The sequence below is a fragment of the Podarcis pityusensis genome (assembly GCF_964106645.2).
Source record: "Podarcis pityusensis genome assembly, chromosome: 5".
Taxonomy (NCBI): domain Eukaryota; kingdom Metazoa; phylum Chordata; class Lepidosauria; order Squamata; family Lacertidae; genus Podarcis; species Podarcis pityusensis.
Genome location: NC_138032.1, coordinates 46,844,612 through 46,866,310, shown reverse-complemented (window position 1 = coordinate 46,866,310; position 21,699 = coordinate 46,844,612). Strand labels below are relative to the sequence as shown.

At 42.5% G+C, this 21,699-nt stretch overlaps 1 protein-coding gene across 7 annotated transcripts in view; it reads left to right on the top strand.

The window, feature by feature from the left end:
• The window catches only part of SORCS1 (sortilin related VPS10 domain containing receptor 1), a 379,912-nt gene that overhangs the window by 320,130 nt on the left and 38,083 nt on the right, over positions 1–21,699 (top strand). For all 7 annotated transcript variants that reach the window (XM_081005905.1, XM_081005903.1, XM_081005904.1 and 4 more), the window contains exons 17-19: positions 8,345–8,458; positions 9,243–9,414; positions 15,420–15,606. In XM_081005905.1, coding sequence (XP_080862031.1) covers positions 8,345–8,458; positions 9,243–9,414; positions 15,420–15,606 — 473 coding nt within the window. The remainder of the gene's footprint in view (positions 1–8,344; positions 8,459–9,242; positions 9,415–15,419; positions 15,607–21,699) is intronic.

Genomic DNA, 21,699 nt, shown 5'->3' with positions numbered 1-21,699 from the left:
GGCAACCCAGTTAGATAGACGGCATATAAACAATAAAATTCTTATTCTTATTAAAACAATGCATGATCTGAAATGCAATTATCTTTCAAAATCTGCAGTTTCTGAATCTTGTGATGCAGTTCTCCAGACAACGTATGCAAAAATGTATATATTTGGGGAAAGTCTGTATAACAATGAGAAACTTATTTTAAAAAATTCCAAATTGCCACAGAAATGTGAAGAACTGAATCTAAGGATGGAAAAATGAAACAAAGCCTATCTGATAGATAGATTGATCCATCCCTAATGATACCTGATTCTTAATACAAACTTTACTAATCTTATGTTCTCAGATGCAGAGCATGAGGTAACTCACATCAAATTATGTTTTCCATAGTTCAGGGTATTGTAGAAACAGCACTGGCGTCAGACATCCGTTTATTTTTATGTCTTTCCAAAGTAAATTTTATGCTTTCCACAATTAATTACTCAAGCACCTACTACTTTGTTGTTGTTGTTGGGGTGGGCATGAAAAATCTGTATTTACCCCAAAATAATGATTTCAAAAAATAAAAAAATAAACACTTTCTGTGAAACTACAGATTGAAACTATTTCACCAGAAAGGTTTGAAAAAAACAATGCAAGTTTCTAGAAACAGAAAGTAACGTCTTGCTAAAATGATCTTTGGAAGAATGAGTGAGTTACAAAACAGGAAAGGAGTCAGTTTAGCAGAGAGATTACATTTGCATGCATTGCCTGCTTCTCACTACCAGGGGGCAATAGTGTTTCAGAAATGATTATCACAATGAAAATTGTGTACTTGGTTCTAAGGACAATATTACCTAGCAACTGCCTAGAAGCCAAATTGTATTTATTTAGGTAGTAAATGGATTATGGGGTGACACATATGTTATTAAAGCATTTATTTACCAGGTTTCCCAGGATTTTACTGCAGCATGCAAAGTATCACTCCAGCTGCAGATTTTATTTTTTATTCTGTACGAAAACGAATCTCGACATGTTTTTTTAAAAATGGATCATTTAGTTTGTGTGCTACGTTGGCTGTAACAGTGACCTCCATTACTTGTTTAATACCCTAACTTGCTTTGCTACAGTACCATGAGTCAGAACAGCTTATCTTTATGTGATGATAAAAGACTTCATAATCAGAACAGACCCCATGGTGTGTTAAGGAGGTTTCTGTACCCAAAGTTATAGCCCCGCTTCAATATTTACATGTTTGATATGTCCCCTTTCCTCCACCATGTAGATGATGGAGTAAGTGTTGGGTAAAAGGTAAAGGTACCCCTGACCGTTAGGTCCAGTCATGGATGACTCTGGGGTTGCGGCGCTCATCTCGCTTTACTGGCCGAGGGAGTCGGCATTTGTCCGCAGACTGTTTTTCCAGGTCATGTGGCCAGCATGACTTAAGCCCCTTCTGGCGAACCAGAGCAGCACACGGAAACGCCGTTTACCTTCCTGCTGGAGCGGTACCTATTTATCTACTTGCACTTTGATGTGCTTTCGAACTGCTAGGTTGACAGGAGCAGGGACTGAGCAACGGGAGCTCACCCCGTTGCAGGGATTTGAACCGCTGACCTTCTGATCGGCAAGTCCTAGGCTCTGTGGTTTAACCCACAGCACCACCGCATCCCTTAAGTGTTGGGACCACCACATAAATTCCTAAAGGTGCAGAATCCCCCCCCCCCATTTTTGCTCCCCAGTTTGAGGAAGACAGATTCCACACATGGGACCTCTCTGCACTAGGGAGCATTCACATGTAAACCTTGCAGTTCACATGACCACCGTGGAAGAAACATAAGGTATACTGCTCACCTACAAAATGAATGCTGCAGGCAATGTATAATCATAAGAAGAGTTTGCTGGATTAGGCCAATGACCTCTCTAGGCCAGCATCCTGTTCTCACAGTGGCCAACCAGATGCCTATGGGAAGACCACAAGCAGAACCTGAGCACAACAGCTTTCCCCACCCCACACAGTTTTCAGCAACTGGTATTCCGCTGTCAAAACTCAGATATCAACATGGAGGATAGGATACATCTCCTAAAATGGCGGCACTGATTCAAAGATTAACTGAATTATTATTTGAATCTTCTTATCCAAGTCAGTGATATTCTACATATAATCATGCACACACATAGACCTTACGTGGTCTCCCTCACACCTCCCCGTGGGTTTTTAAACCTGAAAAAACCCATAAGTGTTAAACCTCACTGCATGGAAAAGCTACTGGAGCAATTGTTACAGTATGGGTAACCATTACGATCGTGTGAAAGTAATAACGTAACATGCAGCACAATCTTTGTCTGCTCAGAAGCATGTACCATTGAATTCAGTGAGGCTTATTCCGAGGTAAAGTGGGTTTCATGATTGCAGCCTTAGGTGTCAGGCTGTCAGGGAACATGTCAAATACCAGTTTCAAACACCAGATGTCTGGCTGTAATGCTATTGATCTTAGCGCACTCCCATTTTCAGATTTAAGTAGCGGGGTTCATCCTTTGTCCCAATTGATGCTGATGCTTGTTGATTGCAAGGCAGCCTGTTGTGTCTGCAGTTAGGCAGCAATTTGTTGTTATCATCAGAGTTCTGTGTGCATCAGAGAGAAGACAAGAAATTCATTAGATTACAGGTCTGCAAGGTGAAAGAGCGATGCTAATGCCTCTCTAGTGAGATGCAAAGGAGTTGCTTCTGTCATTTCTCAGCATATTTCTCTCTGTGTGTGTAGGTAGGTGAATGAATGGATGTAAAGGCAGGCAGGCAGGCAGGCAGGCAGGCAGGCAGGGAGTTGCCAAAACCAAAAAATGTTGCAATCAAAAGTCAGCATCTGTTTGCTTACTGCAGAGAGCTAGTTTTGTGGTAGAAACATACAAATGTATCTTAAATGGAAGTTAAAGTTGTTGCTGTTGTTTCACTACTTGTCCTTCAATTTAAAATCGCAAGCTGGGCTATAGCACTTAAAACACAATGCTAAACAGTGGCGTAGCGTGGGGGGTGCCAGGGGTGCCGGCCGCACCGGGCGCAACTTCTGGGGGGGGCGCGCTCGCTGCCTCCGGAATCGCCCAGAGCCCCATGGCAGCGGCTCTCAGCGCTCGCTGCGGAAGGCGCGCCAGGCAGCCCCTCCTCACCGACGGGCAGCGTTCGCCTGCGGGGCTCGGCCAGCGCGCAGGGCTGGCCGCATGGAGTTGCCGGGGAGCCGCCGCCGCCTGCCATGCCGCCCTGGCTGCTTCAGCCGCGTCCGACAGCCGGCTCGAGGCTCCTTCCGGCCAGGTCTCCCGATGGGGTGCTGCGGGCGGAGGCTTCGGCACCAAGCGCCACGCCGCCCACCCGCCCCGACGGGGCCCGCCCACCCGCGCCGGAGGCTGGCCAACCCACTGGCCCCAGAGGCGCCCCCTCCCCGCGCCAGAAAGAAGCCGCGTCAGGGCTAGCCGGGCCGGGGAGGGAGACCGAGAAGGCTGCGCCGCAACGCCCAAAGACGCGCGTCTTGGCGCAAAGGGGCCCACGGCACCCAGACGCGGAAGGGACCCTCTCCCCCTGACCCGCCACTGAACTGCAATTCCCAGCTCCCTTGGCAAATCCCAGTGCCCAATCCCCATGCTTTATTTGAGGCAGGGGTCCTTTAATTGCAAAAACAACACCACGGAGGGCAGTAGTCACTACGAAATTTGCCCCAGAGTAGAGCCGTCAGTATTAATGACCATGGTTAGGGGTTAGGGGGCGCAAATTACTTGCCTTGCCCCGGGTTAGGGGGCGCAAATTACTTGCCTTGCCCCGGGTGCTGACTACCCACGCTACGCCGCTGATGCTAAAAGCCCTGTTCCGTACCCAATAAGCATGGGACGCCTTTGCCTGGCAGCACAGGGGCCCATAGATTGCAGCAAAATGCTGGGCAAGATTTTTGCTTAGTATCTTCTCTGTGTGATGCGCTCATAGGAAAAAGCTGTCCTTGTTGCAGAGGGGAAGGGAAGCCTATACAGTGGTACCTCAGGTTACATACGCTTCAGGCTACAGACTCCGCTAACCCAGAAATAGTACCTCAGGTTAAGAACTTTGCTTCAGGATGAGAACAGAAATCGTGCAGCCGCGGCGCAGCAGCAGCAGGAGGGCCCATTAGCTTAAGTGGTGCTTCAGGTTAAGAACAGTTTCAGGTTAAGAACGGACCTCCAGAACGAATTAAGTACTTAACCTGAGGTACCACTATATAAGGCTGCTTCCCCTGGAGCTCACAGTCATTTTGGTATGAGAACTTCCTTCCTGCCCACCTCCGGGTTAGAGCCTTCAGTGAGCAATTTTGGATTGTTGGTTGACAGGACTGGAAATGATTTTTTCTTTCTCAACCCGATTAGCACTTCGTTGGCGTTTTTCTCACATTTCCCTTCCTTTGTTAGGTGGAAGAGCGTTGTTTGTATGAGGGCGAAAATGGCATTGGGCAGGATCAACCTAGCCTGGGGGGGCATAAGGGGTCTGAGAATTCAGTATCTGCCTGCTTGGAATCAGTGACGAAGCTGCATGGGAGTGGAGAGCAGGCGGGGGCGTGACTGGCGCCCCCTGGGGGGCATGACACGTGCCTTGGGGGGAGTGGCGCAGCACCCGCAGAGGTGTGGTGCGCATTCTGGGGGTGTGATGTGCTGCCTGTGGGGTGTAGCATAGTGCTGCCGGGGGTGGTCTGTTCCCTCCGCACTCCCGTTGCTCTGCCAGTGCTTGGAATCTGCACCTGGTCCCCCAGTGAGACCTTGCTTGCTTGCTTGGTTTGCACCACGGTAAGGTTCAACACTGGCTGACTCCTGTCATACGGGTTTGGAGCGATCCAAACCCAGCAGATCCATTCCATCAACATGGGACTTGTGGAATGATGAACTGATCCTGGGACCCAATGCCATGCCAACCCTTGCCCTGTCTACTGCTATCAATCAAGGTTTGGCCTGATTTTATCCCATCACCGTTGTACAGTCTGCTTATTTTGCTGCTCTCATGGGCCACATAATGCACCTGCCTGGGCAAACAGTTTCAAACAACTTACAATCTCAGAATTAAGGCGGAACCTAAAAATATACATCTCAGGTGTCAAAAGTCAGGGTAAAGAGGTTTGCTATATGGTGAAGATGCCAGGAGGGAATCCAAAAGGTGTGCGCAGGTGAGAATTGTAGAATCTTCTCCACCAACCACACTTCACCTCCATGCATACACCTCCTTTCCCCAATGACTCTTCTTCCAGCTAGGTACAGGCAAGAGAAGAGTTTAGTACCCCATGCCCACACATCCATTCTGCTAGTCGTGCAAACACACAAATTGCCCTCTGTCACTCCCACACCTCCAACTCTTGTATCTTCAGAAATGCTGCTACAGCTGTATCCTAGATTCAGGTAGGTAGCTGTGTTAGTCTGACACAGTTGAAATAAATAAAGAATTGTCCAGTAGCACCTTAGAGACCAACTAAGTTTGTTCTGGGTATAAGCTTTTCCCCGCCTTATAGCTTATACCCAGAACAAACTTAGTTGGTCTTTAAGGTGCTACTGGACCATTTTTTATTTATTTCAGCTGTATCCTAGGTGCGATGGACCCTGGGAAACATTAGATTCTCAGGGCAACTAGATATTTAATATAGATGGAGGGGTCCTGGAAATGGCAAATCCAAGGCTGCCAGGGCAAATGTTACAGTCCATCAAGAACGCTCTACTTAGACACTAGTGAGTATAACAAGCAAGGATGCATGCAATCTCTCAGTTCCAAGAGATTGCTTCCATGCTCAAGTTTACTTTGAGTCTACATGCCTCTTCTCCTAGTCCTTGCTCTAAAGGAGCTTTGGGGAGTTTCCAGACAGGCTTCTCATTGGGCATTCATGCTGATACATTCACACAAGCCTTACACAGAGGTTGTACAATGTACCTGTTTAGTGAACATTCATTGTGATATCTACAAGTGGAGATTACACAACATTGCTAGCTAGTGGTTGTTATACTGCACTTTCCAAATTTTTAGTCAGACATTTTGCACTTACGAAAGGGATAAGAGAGTTGTGCTGGAAAGTTTGGGATGCCAACCATATTTTGTGTGAATAAACAATCTCTCTGGAAGTGCCCTTGCACCACTATTAAGCAACAAAGGGGGGGGGGGGAGGTGGAGAAAGCATCCAAATAAGAGCATGTCCATACAAACATACATACAAATGAAGTGGCCCTGACAATAATGATAGAGATTTGAAGGGGTCCAATTGCCTCAACAAAGGGATATGGCCCATATCCACCAGTTCAGTATATTATGGGGGTGTGGAGTTATATAGCATAGTAATCTATAGTATATTGGCACATTATATTGAATTGCATGTTTATGCAGATTCATTATTGATAAATCATAGACTCTAAATATGAGGTCTGAATCATGATTTCATTGACAGAGTTCAGTCCTGGAATATATGAAGATATGCATCTCTGAGTATATGCAGAGTGTTTTTCTGTCACCTACATCCAGCTCTCAAAACATCTTAACTAAGGCAGGACTCCCAAGGCAATTCAAAGGACAGCTTGAGCCCTGCTTCTGCTCTTTTCAAAATTAAGCACTTGTGTCATCCATATCCAGCACTGAGAGATATCATCTAGGATTCCTTGCCTAGAAAAATGGGTGCATGTAGCATAAAAACCCAAACTGATTAAATCAGGCTTTGAACACGTATTCTCTTTTCTGCATATTTTGCTGCTCTGCCTTTCACTTGATTATTGAACATGCTGTGAGAGTGCAGCGTTACAGCTTTTTAATTATATTGATACATGAGACCTCAGCAATACAAGCATTTCAGTGTGTTGACAATCAGATTACAGAGGAAAGAAACCTCATTTATAAATAAATGAAAATGAGTTTTATCACTTGTGGAATGATAATTTCAATAGCCTTTACGCTGTCTCTCCACTTAGGATGCTTATAAAATTATTTTGCATCCTTTGGGTAACCAAGTATCTGTTTGCAAAACAATTAACCAGTGTTTAGCATGCTTGCAAAAAGACTCAGGAATGTTATACATATGAAAGAGTGAAGTGAAAATGTTGGCTCAATTCCATTGCCAAAAAGAACGGATGGGGTCAGGGCTTTTTTTTCAGCTGGAACTCACAGGAGCTGAGTTCTGGCACCTCTAAGGTAGGTGCCATTGCCATTCTAAAAGAATGAGGGGGGTGTTCATTGTGAATTACAGAACCTCTTTTTCTAGAAAAATAGCACTGGACAGGGCTGTCCAATAAGCGCTAACTGCATCATCCCTTCTCTACCTCTGTACCTTTTCTTGTGCAGTCTTAGCAGAAGTTCAGCCTTCATTCTCCCCTCCCTTTGTTTTCAAAGGAAATTGAGCAATTCCTGGGACAACACTCAGCTCAGTTGTGGACCACACATTTTGCACCCAAAAGGTTCCACATTCACCCTCTGACATCTCCAGTAAAAGGATCTCAGATATCAAATCTGGGGGGCAATCTTAGAAACTAGTGGGGAGTCAGAATAGACAATCTACTGAACTAGATTGACCAATGGTGAGATCTGATATAAGGCAGCTTCATTTCCTCTGGCCATAGTTATCCTCTAGATAACTTCCAACATCACACAACCCAAAGAAGTGAAGGCGACAAAATGCATGGGGAGTCTGGTACATATTCACTGTGCTTTGACCTACCCATCCACTGGGTACTAAAAAGTAGTTTCTGCTAAAATTATGATACTGAAATGAATGGTCATAATCCAAAATCAACCAGGCTCAAAAGCTGTATAGTTACTGACAGAGCCATACCTAGGCTTCCTTGTGCCCTTGGCAAGGAGCTATATCAGCACCCTCACCCACCCCACATGTGCCCTTGGCAAGGAGAGGTATTGGTGCCTCTGAAGCCGGGAGAGACCAGAAACTCAAAAAGTTTGCGCTTTTTTCACCTTTCATGCTCTGCCAATGTCTTTCTCCATTGCTGCTCCCCTCCGCCTCTCTTCCTCCTCCTCCTCCTCTGTTGGTCCATCTGTCTGAGCATGCAAACAGATGGAGGCGGGGGGCCTAGCCACTCCAAGCAAGAGTGGGGAGGTATGGTTTTTGAGCCATTGGTAGGAGCCAATTTGACCAACTTCTATGTATGCCCATGATTACTGATTGAGGCAAATGCAGACAAGAAGCCCAGAGCTGTAGAACACCACCCTCAAGTTGTAGACAGATGTATGTATACCTGTGTGAAATCGATATATGTGCAGAAGACAAAGTAAGCTTCCAGGGCTGTATTTATGTGAATGTGGTATACCTCTGCAGGCTTCACTGTAACATGATCTCTCAGAATTATGTGCTTCTGATTCGCATATCACTGAAACAATCTCTCCTTCATTCAAACCAGTGACTATGGATTTGAGCGTCACAGCAATGGCCAGTGCTTGCCTGCATTTTGGTACAACCCATCCTCCTTGTCAAAAGACTGCAGTATTGGTCAGAGTTATCTCAACAGCACTGGGTGAGTTGTTTTCAGATCAGACTTACCAGAATCTAGTTGTTAATATTATTTGTGAATGGTTGTTAAGCTTTCCTCATGCTGTTCATCAGGTCTATTGCAGTGCAAGGCTTCAAATGTGGAGGGGCTTGCCAAGGGATTCTAAGACAGTCTAGCTACCGGTGATGCATATGACCCAGCCTTCCCTGCTGTGCCAGTCTAGAGCTGGCAGTCTAGAGTCATATTTATCCTTCCTCTCTGGCTGACATCAGTGCCAGAGCTTTGGAAATGGTGGCATCTCTGCTTCTCCATTTATCCTCATTTTGTGTTAGGTTGTGTAAACACTATACCTTTAAAGCACATGAAAAGCAAACATACACCCCTCAAAGAGTTATGGGCACAGTAGTTTTTTTACGAGTTTCTGGCAATTTTAGCTCTGTGAGAGGTAAACTACAACTATTTCTTTGAGGGAATCTGCTTTGAATCTGCTTTTAAGTGTGCATGCTACCTATGCTGTTTTGTGATAAAATTCCTTATTATCAATTGCTGTCAGATTAACATTTAGTGTCATTAATGGTCTTATTTATTTTGGCTGCTTTATTATATCTGTGCATTCTTAATTTGTTGTGAATGGCTATGAGACTTTTTCTGTAAGAAGTGATGAAATAATAACAGTTGCTGTTATTGTTATGATTTGCTTAAACTAACTGGGATGTTGTGGCGGTGGTCTTGAAAAGGGATAGTCTTAAGTAAGCAACTTGCAGTGGTCCTTCCTTAAACTGTTGTGTCTGCTTCCCGCTTTCAACAGGTATAGGAAGGTTGTATCTAATAACTGCACAGATGGTGTGCGTGAACAGTACACAGCCAAGCCTCAGCAGTGTCCTGGCAAAGCCCCACGAGGACTCCGAGTTGTCACTTCAGATGGCACATTGACATCAGAACAAGGGCACAATGTTACCTTCATGGTGCAGCTGGAGGAGGTATGTTGTCTTTCCCACATTTCCCACTGGGGCTTTTGAGTCTGAATCGTTTAGAAGAAAATGGATAGAAGTGAACACAATTAATTGGCCAGTGGGATTTAACTGATTAATGGCTTCATAAATATGAGCTGTGTATCTGGTCTACCATAAGCAGGGCTTCGTTAACTTCTGTAACCTTTGCTCACTTCCACTTTTGCCCTTCCCAATTCCTTGAAGGGTAGACCCGAAAGTGAAGTTACCTGGGCAAATATTGCCAAGCAAATGGCAAAGCCAGCATTTAGAGGATATGGAAAATGTACATTTCTGAAACAATGCATTCTGTCAACTACCATTTGTTACTTACATGAGGCATGGAGGACACCCAGTCTTGCTGAAGAAGTGCTGGTTGAGGATTAGTTTCCATGCTGAAACAGACAGTTATATTCTTCTTCAATCCCACATCTTAGTGATTTGAAAAGTCAGCACCTACTGGTGAAAAGACAATCAAGGGATAATAAAGACCCTGACATCCGTTCTATCAACCATTGAACTCAACATTATCAAATGCAAATACTCATAGGATAGTTTTATGATAGGTGCATTTGCAAGATAGTAATGTGTGCGTTTGCAAGGAGTTAAGATGGGGCATTCACTCTGCAGAAATCTAGAGAAAACCTCACCCATCAGTTCCCATGTTTATACATGTTTAAGAAATAGGTGCTACAAAACTGACTGCAGCATCTGAATCGAAGCAATTTACACAATATAAGATAGCATATAAGTATAGAGAGTATATTTGTGTTGAGATATGGAAAGTTTTTTGCTACCAATTTTCTTACTCCAAATCCAATCTAAATTTGGCTCAAGACGTGTGTGTGTGTGTGTGTGAGAGAGAGAGAGAGAGAGAGAGAAATTAGAATTCCTATGCTCTAGCTGTCTTAAAAACCAGTTAAGCACCATCTCTGCACTGAACTATGGGCTGAAAAAATTGAGTTAATCTGCATAAAGACCAGAAAAAGCAAATGTTTGAGAATTACATTCTGGAAGACAACAGAGGAGAAACAACAACTGCCTGTTGCAAAATCTGATTTAAAATATGTTTTAAACATCTGCAAGGATAAAGAGATAACAAGTCATTGCTTAACTGAAAGCTTCCAATTAAATGTGAAGCTTGGGACTAGATTTAAAAACATTTTGTTTACATCTCATTGTTTAACACTTTGATTTACATGTAAGGCCCAGCACTTCATAGAAAAAAATCATGCTTGCAGCCTCTTGGGTGAGACTGAAATTGATTGTTTGAAGGTGTTGTCCTCATTAAGATGATTAAAATTAGCAGTATCATCTCCTCCCACATTGAAACTCCATGCATGACTTACACGTAATCAAGTTATAATCATATTCTGTAAATGGGTCAGGCTGTTACTTTTGAACCCATAGGTGTAAAGAATCTCAGAGGCTGTGAGAAGAATTCAGGTATAAAATGCAGCTAATTATTTAACACATTACTTGTTTATATAGCCATGGGTTAGGCATGTGCCTCAGCTCTGTGTATACCCTGAATTACAAGGTGCATTCAAGGAAGGTTCTCATTTTACCTCATTAGATTGTTCTATTATCAAGATGCCTTGAGGTGTATCACTTCATTTTCAAGTGACTCTGTTTGGACCCGACTAAGGAAGCCCCACAGAGCTCAAGAGGGAAGGTGATGGAGAGTTGGGGGAGAGGATCTCTTACTTTGATGGATAGGGCTAGCTTTTAATCATAGTGAATTATTTCCTCGGGGCACTCCAAACACGTTGAGTTGATGGAAGGGTTGGAAACTGCTTAGAATCATAGAATTACAGAACTGGAGAGATAAAATGGACCCCAGGGTCATCTAGTCCAACTCTGTGCAATACAGGAATCTCAACTAAAGCATCCAAGACAGATGGCCGTTCAACCTCTGCTTAAATACTTCCAATGAAGGATAGTCCACCACCTCCCAAGGGAGTCTGGTCTACTGTCAAAAAGCTCTTACTATCATAAAGTTTTTCCTGATGTTAAGTTGGAATCTCCTTTCTTGTAACTTGACATCATTGGTTTGGGTCCTACCCTCTGGAGCACAAGAAAACAAGCTGACTCCATCGTCCATGTGACAACCCTTAGATACTTGAAGATAGCTATCATGGCTCCTCCCAGTCTCCTGTTTTTCCAGGCCAAACATACACAACTTCCTCAACCATTCCTCATAAGGCTTTATTTCAGGACCCTTGATCATTTTGGTCTCCCTTCTCTGCACACATTCCAGTTTGTCAATATCCTTCTTAAATTGTGGTTTTCAGAACAGGACACACAGTTATTCCAGGTGTGGTCTGACTATGGCAGAATAGAGTGGGACTATTACTTCCCTTAAGGGATGCGGGTGGCGCTGTGGTCTAAACCACTAAGCCTCTTGGGCTTGCTGATCAGAAGGTCAGCAGTTCGAATCCCCATGACGGGGTGAGCTCCTGGTACTCGGTCACAGCTCCTGCCAACCTAGCAGTTCAAATGCACGCCAAAAAAAAAAGTGCAAGTAGATAAATAGGTACCACTCCAGTGGAAAGGTAAACAGCATTTCTGTGCACTGCTCTGGTTTCAGTGTTCCGTTGCACCAGAAGTGGCTTAGTCAAGCTGGCGCCAGGACCCAGAAAAACTGTCTGAGGACAAACGCCAGCTCCCTCGGCCTGTAAAGTGAGATGAGTGCTGCAATCCCAGAGTTGTCTGCTACTGGACTTAACTGTCAGGGGTCCTTTACCTTTATTGCTTCCCTTGATCTGGATGCTGTGCTTCTTGTTGATGCAGCTCTCTCATAGAGAGAGCACAGAACAATTCAGAAACAGATCATTTTTAAAAAAAGAAATATGCACGGATACAAGCAGCAGCAGGTGGCAGAACAGTACAGGCAGGACTGTGTTGCTGACCTGGCTTCCCAGTGCTGGTTACTGAGAGAGGGAGAGAGAGGGCAAAGCAGCAGGGAGCTTGGTGCAGTGCAGCCACAACAGCAAGAACATCAGATTGTGCCCACTCCATGAAAAGCCCCCATTCAACTTGCCCCTCTCTGGATTACGTGCACTGCAGCAATCCAGGGTTTCAGACAGCAGTATTTCTATCAGGCAGGAGATGCCGGGGATTGAACTTGGTGCTTTTTGCACACAAAGCATGTGCTTTTCAGTATTAAGTATTTGGAGACTATTTGATAAATATTCAGGTACTCGGAGAATGTTTGAGCACTATTGGATGCCATAGAGGACCATCTTAAGGAGACTTTGGGGAAGAAATGATTAAGATACACTTAGAATCACAGCTTTGATGCATTGATGTAAAACCTGTGGGAGAAATGTGTTCCCTTTACTGCCTACCTTATTATCTGAGCTCAGCAGAGTCACAAAACTATTCAGTCTAGCACTACATTTGTCACTGTGATGAATGAAGGGGGGGGGGGAATGACAGATACAGATCAGTCTTTTGTAATTTCATGTACTGTAGAAATCCTCATTATGGGTGTCAGTTACACATACCTAGCGATATTCAATATTTACTGAGTTGCTCTTGTGCAGCTTTCTACACCCTACACTGTAATCTCCTGGACACCCTACACTGTGATTTAGTCAAACACCTGATTACAGAAGTGTTCTCAAGCCATTTGGACTTATGCTTTATGTTTGGACTGTGGTATAAGCACATCATGCAGAAATGCACTTCCTATGTATACAATACTGTGAAAGATGTTCTGACCAATTTATGGGATGCAGGGGAAAAAAGACCTGTGGGAAGCAACACAGGAACCTAGGAAAGTGCGTTATACCAAGTCAGACTATTGTTTCATCTAGTTCCATATGATTTGACTCTTAACTGGCTGCCCAGGGTTTCAAGCAGGACTCTGTCCCACTATCTGGAAACAGCAGGTATTGAACCTGGAACCTCTCTTGTATGCAAATCAAGCGCTATACCACTGAACAACAACCTGTCCCCTATGCTGTGGAACTATGAAGTCAACTTTCAACACACTTAGAAATGTTAAGTTTTGGGGGTCTCCTTTTGCCCCTCTTCTTGTTTTTCTTTGCTGGCACAGAAAAAATCTGTCCTGCTCGTCACACTATTGCATAAAAGCTGCTTGCCCTGAAATACTGAAGTTCTTAAATGCCAGCTTTTGAAACATGGCCTTTCAGAAATGTGTTAAATCCTGAACTACAGGTTGTGTATTCAGTTCAGGGACAGGTGGGAGGCATTTTCAGTTCAAAGGATTAAATAATTTTAACAGGAATGAACTGGAAAAAGCAAGGAAATTCATCTTGTGAAAGAGGCACTGGAAGCGTGGCAGCTGTAGGTCTCCTCTAATTAGACTGGAAGGAGGCACCTTTCTCAGCAGGAAGCCATGATGTGAATCAGAAGTCCACGTCCTGCTGAGCTCCAAAGTGATTTTCTGCTCCTTGGACAGCTGTAGACTCAGCATATTCTTTGGCCCACCAAAATTTATTAAAAGGGATTAAAAAGAAGAAGACATATTAGAAGCGACTCAATATCTTTTTCTAAGTCCTTTTTATATTATGCCAAGGCTGCTATACCCATGTACACCTTGTGCTGGGAGCAAGTATCAGTGAACCCCGTGATGCCTACATCCATTGCTTTTTTTTCTAAAAAAAAATGTTTAGAGGTACTCTTATTTTGACTTAAGAAAATCACCATTTTATAGTTCAAGTCAGGAAAACTAAATACAGTAAATGGACTAAAGTACAAAGATTCACAAAATGTTTAGGGGTATGTATACCCTTGCATCCTCCCAGAAAAAGCACCACTGTCTGCATCTGAGTAGGCAAGAACAGTGTGAGGGTTGAAAACTTTTAAACCCACTTTGCTTTCTCCAGGTACCTTATTTACAAGATAAAAATGTGTTTTTGTGAGATGCTTTAAAAATGAAATGAAATAAAGTTTGCACACACTTCTACCCATAACCCAACAAGAGACCGTTTGTACATTGTGTGACATCAATGTATTATTCTACATTTCCAGAATAATTTGGTACAGCAGAGGCATGACTTCTCTCTGAGAAAAAGCCTGAAATAAGAGTGCCATGAGCAGAAGCGAACTTTCTTTTTCACTGCTGATATCAGCAGTGCAAGGAAAGCTCTTGCTTGTCTGGAGTTGATGCCAGATGGTTTCTTGAAGGGTGTGAGGGACTTAGACGGCAAACCTGTCTATGGTGGAATAAGCACCATTGAACACAGTGGGACTTAACTTCCAAATTAAACATGCATAGGCTTATTTAAAATGTCGTTACGAACAAACATTTATCTCACAGATATACACACATACACATTCACATATACGTACACACAGTCACTTTGTTGTAAAATTCCTAAATGAGATTTTGCATCTTTAGGGTTCTGACTTTTGTGGCATTCAAGCAGTCCTGTCATTCTGAGATCCATTTTTGAGATCTGACAGCATTGCAGAATGTCTCCCAGATACGGCAATCCACAAGGAAGTTTAGGCAGAGTAGCATTAAGTGTTTCTGTGGTTCACCAAAACCCAATTATTGTGGTGTGCCAAAACAGCTGCCTCCAATTTACTATCCCATTCGCAGGCAGAAAATTGGGAGCAGCAATTTTGGGAGTCATAATTCAACTCATGTTGTGAACCCCTGAAATGGTTTGGGGAGCAGAGAACAATTGTGCCAGGACTGGCAGTTTCTACTTTTGTGTTCTAATTCACTGATTTTGGCAGGGGCTCTTAAACAGAAAAAAGGCAAGAAGCCCCCTCCCCAGAATAACTTTGCCTACCCCAAGACAATTTCATTCTTTTTGTTTAGTTTTGCCTCAGTGGTTTTGTCAAAATCCCCCCCCCCAACTAATTTTTGCTGAACCAGACGTAAGATTTTGACTGATCCCTATAAATGTAGATTCTTACTTGTATACCTGAATACCTTTCAAGATGGCAAATATTCAAATTGCCCTGGATTCCATATCTATTTTATACTAATTATCCTCTCTACCTCTCTAATTTAGGGTGACATTCAAAGATCAATAATCCGTGTGGATTTTGGAGACGGCAGTGCTGTGTCGTACGCCAATCTAAGCTCCACAGAAGATGGGATCAAGCACGTCTACCAGAATGTGGGGATTTTCCGAGTAACAGCGCAGGTGGAAAACAGCCTGGGGGCAGACAGTGCTGTCATGTACTTGCATGTAAATTGTATGTTATTACATTGGTATATGAAATATTTTAAAGATTCTTTCTTTCTTTCTTCTTTCTTTCGTATACGTTTGTACTATGAAACCTGCTAAGAGAAGGAGTAGTTCACTTTTATATTAACATTTATTCTTTGGGAAGATGAAAGTGAAAGAGAAATGGATACCAAAAAAAAATCAGCAGGACATCTTAATGCTGTGAGGAAATGGCCTCTCAAAATTCCCCACCCTATCTGTGAGTAAAGTAACCAGAGACACAATTTCACTGAATTTCTCCAGGGAGGATGAAAATTCTCCACCTTTTTATCCAGGCTGGGGCTCACAGTTGTCAGTAGCACAACTTCCCTCAGATTGCCATTTGTTTTTTGTTGCTGCTGCAAGAACTGGCAGTAGCAACTGTGTTGGCAGCATGACCGCCATTTTGCCTCTTCCACAGTGCCCCAGACCTAGTATGATTCTTTAGTATAGCAGGAGGAGAGATGGCAACCACTTTGTGCTGTGCTTTCTCAATTCTGATTCCTCATGAAAAATTGGAAAGATTTGTTTATTAATGTATTTATATCCTGCACAGGGAAGCCTTGCTGCAGAGGTGCCAACTTGTGAGGGAGATGGGGCGGGCCGGGAAGTTGAGCAAGTGCTACCCCCAATTTACATCAGGATGTTGGAGGAGCCAGGAACAGGGTGGCAACATGGCTTCAGTGGCCAGTGGCTCCTCATCGCCCTCCTCCTCCTGCCTCTGCCATCAGCTGGGGCTTCTCCCCCCCTTCCCCTCCATGATAGGAGGAGGAGGAGCCACTGAAGCCACAGCATGCTCAGCTCCACGCTGGGCCCTGATTTTGGGGAATTTCTGCCCCTACTCTGTTCACATAATCAGTTTGCTCTCAGAGGATGGGATTTACAGAGTGTGCAAACAGGCCTTTGTTTATACTGGCCCATGAAAGAACTATAACACAATACTAAGTTTTAGTTTGAAGCTGTTGAAAATACCTAAGCTGATATATGCAGTGCCTTTTTTTTCTTTCTTAAAATATGTTTGGGGTACTCTCATTTTGAGGCAAGAAAGCCACCATTTTATAGTACAAATCGGGGAAAATAAATACAGTAAATGGACAAAAGTACAAAGATTCACAAAATGTTCAGGGGTATGTGTATCCCTGTGTACCCCCCAGAAAAAAGCACTGCTTTTAAATGCAAAAGTTAAGGTTTTATATAAAGAGCAAGCAGCCCATTGAACCTTGATAGAAAATTTACAAAGTTCTGTTGGCCAATCTTTACTTAAACAAATTATTTATTTATATATATATGTGTGTGAGTTTGTATTTATTTATATAAAGCAGTTCTCAGCATTATGCCACAAAAGCTAAACAAGGATACAGAAATGATTAAGATCAATATTTAAATATCAGCAACCAAAATAACCAAAATCAATATGAAAGAAATGAAATTGCCTTCTCAGCCTCTTATCTCTTCCCATCTTTATGAAAATGCCAGCGGGGTGGGGAGGCCAGGCCTTCTTTGTTTGTAAAGGTCACTGCAAACACACTTGAGTGCTGGTAATATCTCCAGAGAGGCTCTGGGGGTCTCTGATAACATAGGGCCATGCAATCTGCTACAATTTGACAGAAGATGATTCCGCAGGGGCCCATCTTCACTGTGCACTACTTTGTTTGCAAGCTAATGAGGCCACTTGATGGAGCAGCTATTTGCCTATGCAGGCCACAAGCTACAAAGGAAAAGTCGTTGTCTGGGTCATTCCTCTCTGGGAATGGGTTTCCCCACCACATAATTTGATCAACACAGTGTACAGCATTAGAATAGAATGCAAAAAAGTTACTGAGGCTCTCAGCAGGATCACAAGCGGCATAGCTTTTCATATTTTCCTCAGTGTTTCTAGAATCAAATTACTCAGCAGACTGAGTAATTGTGGCTCCCAGCAGTCTAAGGCAAGCAGGTACAGAGAATGGAGGTATTCAGTTATAGGGTAGAGAGGGCTAGTCTGTCCCTAGTGCTCATGAAAGCTGATTCACATGATCAGTTGCATATGCTTTAAAGGTCAAGAAAGGGCAGTGTCTCTCTGGTTTTAAACTTTATACCTATGGTTAGAATGCTAAACATATATTTTTAAAAAATAAATAAATAACGAAAACAAAGGATTAAAACAAATAAAATAAACAAATAGTTGCAAGCTGGTGTTCTAATACAAAATTAGTCCAGAAGAATCTACTAAATAAACAAACCAGGATTATTGTAAATGTAGAGAGACTTTCTGTAAAACCATAACAAGATTGCTGAAGAAATTTGATTCAGTTTGCATTTGAAATCTATCCAATTCCCACTGTGAGAACTGAAACACAGCCATCCTTCAAAATTTGCACTTATCACAATTCTGTGATGCAGTTTTCGAGCCTAGCAATATTTACAAAAATGCATATATTACAGAAAAATCTGCATAAATGTGAAGCCATTAGTGAAACTAACATAAACATGTATTATATTAGTGAAAATTACTTGCAACAATGTATCCATTAATCAAAATTGCATATGAAACTGTGTCTGCCATCTGTGAGCAGAAATTCACACTAAAAAGCTGGTGGATTTTCATGAGGATTCTTCTCATTATTTTAAACCACACAAATTGCCTGCAAAATGAGGAGAAATGAATTTAAGACTAGAAAAATGAGAAACAGAGAGAACCAAAATGGATTGGTGCTTCTATTTATAACCGTTGCTCATAGACATTAGAGCACATAGGAAGCTGCCTTATACTGGGTCTTTGTAGTAATATTATTATTGTTATTAATTTATTTATACCCCGCTCATCCGGCTGGGTTTCCCCAGCCACTCTAGGCGGCTCCCAACAGATTAAAAACAGAATAAAACATCAAACATTAAAAGCTTCCCTAAACAGGGCTGCCTTCAGATGTCAGATAGTTGTTTATTTCCTTGACATCTGATGGGAGGGCACCACCACTGAGAAGGCCCTCTGCCTGGTAAGTATTTCAAGGCAGAGATCTCAGGTGGAGATCTCTCCCATCACCTGCAACCTGATGTGGGATCTTCTACATGCAAGGCATATCAATTCCTCTATATGCAAAGCTCTACCATGGAGCTACCTCTGCCCAAAAGAGCTGCACTTGGGACTTGAACCAACAGATGCACGAGAACATACACACTAGAGACGTTTGCCTCCATAGCCTGGATGGTTGTAGGACCAGTGACAGTGACATGCTGGGAATGACAGGGCTAGCTAGCATGTCCCTAGTTCGCTCACTGTATGGGGGGGTGGGGTGAGCACACTAATGCCTCATACACAGAGTGAGGAAAACAGGATATACCAATTCCATGAACATGAATGGTCCTTGTGGAGGCAAACCCTATATTTTTAGGATGGCTTGAAAAGTTTTAAATAACAATTGACCCTAAGATCATAAAAGGTTGTCCAACTCTGCAAGAAGAAGTAATGTGTATTTTTATTGCTCTCAATATCGTGTAGATAGGAGTACAACACCACCTGCTGTTCCAAAGGTGCATTTTCAAAGCTGCATTTTTTTGTTTTCTAACACACTGATTTCAGAAGTTAATCATAATTACCCGCTTTGGTGATTTAAAACACACACACACGCACACACACACAGCTGCTCAGCTCTCAAAGTAGAATCTATGTTCTACTCATGATTCTTCATAAGTCACTTTTGTGAACTGTTCCTAACGGGGCAGCAATAAAACCACTAGCACATTTGCAAAGCTAAGCATGGTCTGGTAGGGTTTCAAGCTGGGTGGGGCAATGTGTTGAGATTCCTGCATTGCTGAGGGTTAGACTAGATGACCCTCGTTGTCCCTCCCAACTCTATTTTCCTATGATTCTGTAATATTCAGAATGTGCCTGCTTCAATTAGAACTAAATGGCTGAGTTTGTTCAGCCTATTACATTGGATGAAACCAAAATACTGGATGTTAACCAGAGTACTCAAGGCCAAGTTTGGATAATTAATTAATAATAGCTTAATAAATATTTGATTCCATTGCACAAACACCGATTGCTCTGACTGCATGTAATGAAAGAGGTCTCCTGGTTAGGCCAATATTGTATCTATCTGGCATAACACATATTACATCTTGTGAACAACTTTTCAAATTTCCAGTTCAAATATCCATTTTCCATTATGTGCACTTATTGCAGGAAACTTGGCCTCACATGTGGAGCGTCCCCACCCCTCTTCTTAAGTGAAAATGTGTGTAACAAACAATCTACATGGACTGCCACTTCCAAGAAACATTCCATGCATGTACAATATAAATAATATAATCAAACATTAAGCAGGCTTGTATAATAGTTTAGAGCTGATTACACCAGTTAGGTGAGGAGACCTGAATCCAGTTAAGTAACACTCAGGGCAGACATATTGAAATCAATGGACATGATGAACTAAAGTCCATTGATTTTGATGCGTGAGTATGACTTACTGTAGTTGGAAATACAACCCTGAATATCCAACATTCTTAACAGATGTTGCCATTTTGCACATTCGAGCTTTAATAAAAAGGTTTCTAATGAAGATAGGAAGTGACACCAATATATTGTTTCTGCTTCATTTTGTTCAGCTCCTAAAAGTTCAGAAGACAGAACTGGTCCCCATCTCCCAACTCTACTGCCATGAATTTTCATGTATAATGCTAGTAAGCAGAACCTAGATAGTTAAAAGAGAGTAGTAATGGGTAGGGATGGGGGAGAAATTCATTTCAGTTTGCATCTGAAGCCAAATCTATCAAATTTGTATTTTTATTTTTTTTTAAAGTATGTGAACAAAAACACAAGCATCCTTTAAAATTTGCACTTGTCTAAATGTTGCAATGCGCCTAATGCAGCCAAGCATTGCTCAAAAAATGCATCTATTAGGAAGAAATATGTGTAAAATGAATACATTCATGAAATAACATGCTAATATGCATTATATTAGAAGCAATTGCTTGCAAAAATGTGTGCTTTAATCAAAACTGCATGCAAAAGGTATCAGGAGAAATTCACTCTGAAAGGTTGAAGAATTTCCATGAAATTGCTTAAGAAATGTGGAGAACTGATTTAAGACTGGAAAAAATGAGTAATTAAGAGAGAACCTAAATTGACAGATCCTTCCATCCCTAGTCATGGGTAGCTTGTGGTCATTTCCTCCTCATTGTATTGAGTGAACACCTACAAGTAGTCGCATTTCTAAAGATAGGATAAAGCAGCAGCTGTCCATCATTCCCACCAGTACCAACAGAGACCTTTTCTCTTGAAGCTATGCAAAGGTGTAGTTTTGGTGGGATCCCAGTGCCATGTCCAGATAAGTCCTGACATGAACAAAAGTCAAGAGGTATAAAAAAAATCCACACTGGGTTCCTCGGTAAGATGTAGATGGAATAACAATAATGGAAAGAAATCGAATTTCATTGGGAGCTTAGGAAGCTACCTAATACTGAGTCCCACCATCAGCCCATATAGCTCAGCATTGTCTCTACAATTACTGCTGGTGACTTTCCTGAGTTTCAGGCTGGGGTATTCCCAGTCCTACCTAGAGATGCCAGGGTTTGAACCTGGGATTTTCTGCATCCAAAATGTTCCATCTCATTTGGATTGGTTCTGCATGTTTGCTTGTTTTAATTTGATTTTTTAATTTGTTTTTTTTTTTTATTATTATTATAACCTGCCCTGTGACCTTATGGTGAAAGGCGTGTAAGGAATCTTAGAAGGAAATAAGTGCTCCACCACTGAGCTACAGCCTTTCTCTTAATTGTGCTGTAGGGTGCTACACCTTCGTCCGTATAGTGTATGGATATTTTGTAACAGAAATAAAGGGATGTGGTAATAAGCCTCAACCTTGAGAATGCTTGCAGGAAAACAACAGCTATGATACCATTCCACCACTCAAAATATAACCTATGTGGGGAGAAGACTCTTACCTTGTTATACTTGGTGGGAAAACTTGTTTTCTCTGGGTATTGTTGCATTTCTTTCCTTTCCTCCTTCTCTTTATTTTCAAAATAAATTGTTCCAAATGAGAGACAGAGGGCAGTAGGGCCAAGTATAAATCTATTCTTTCCCTGATATTTTGCAAAT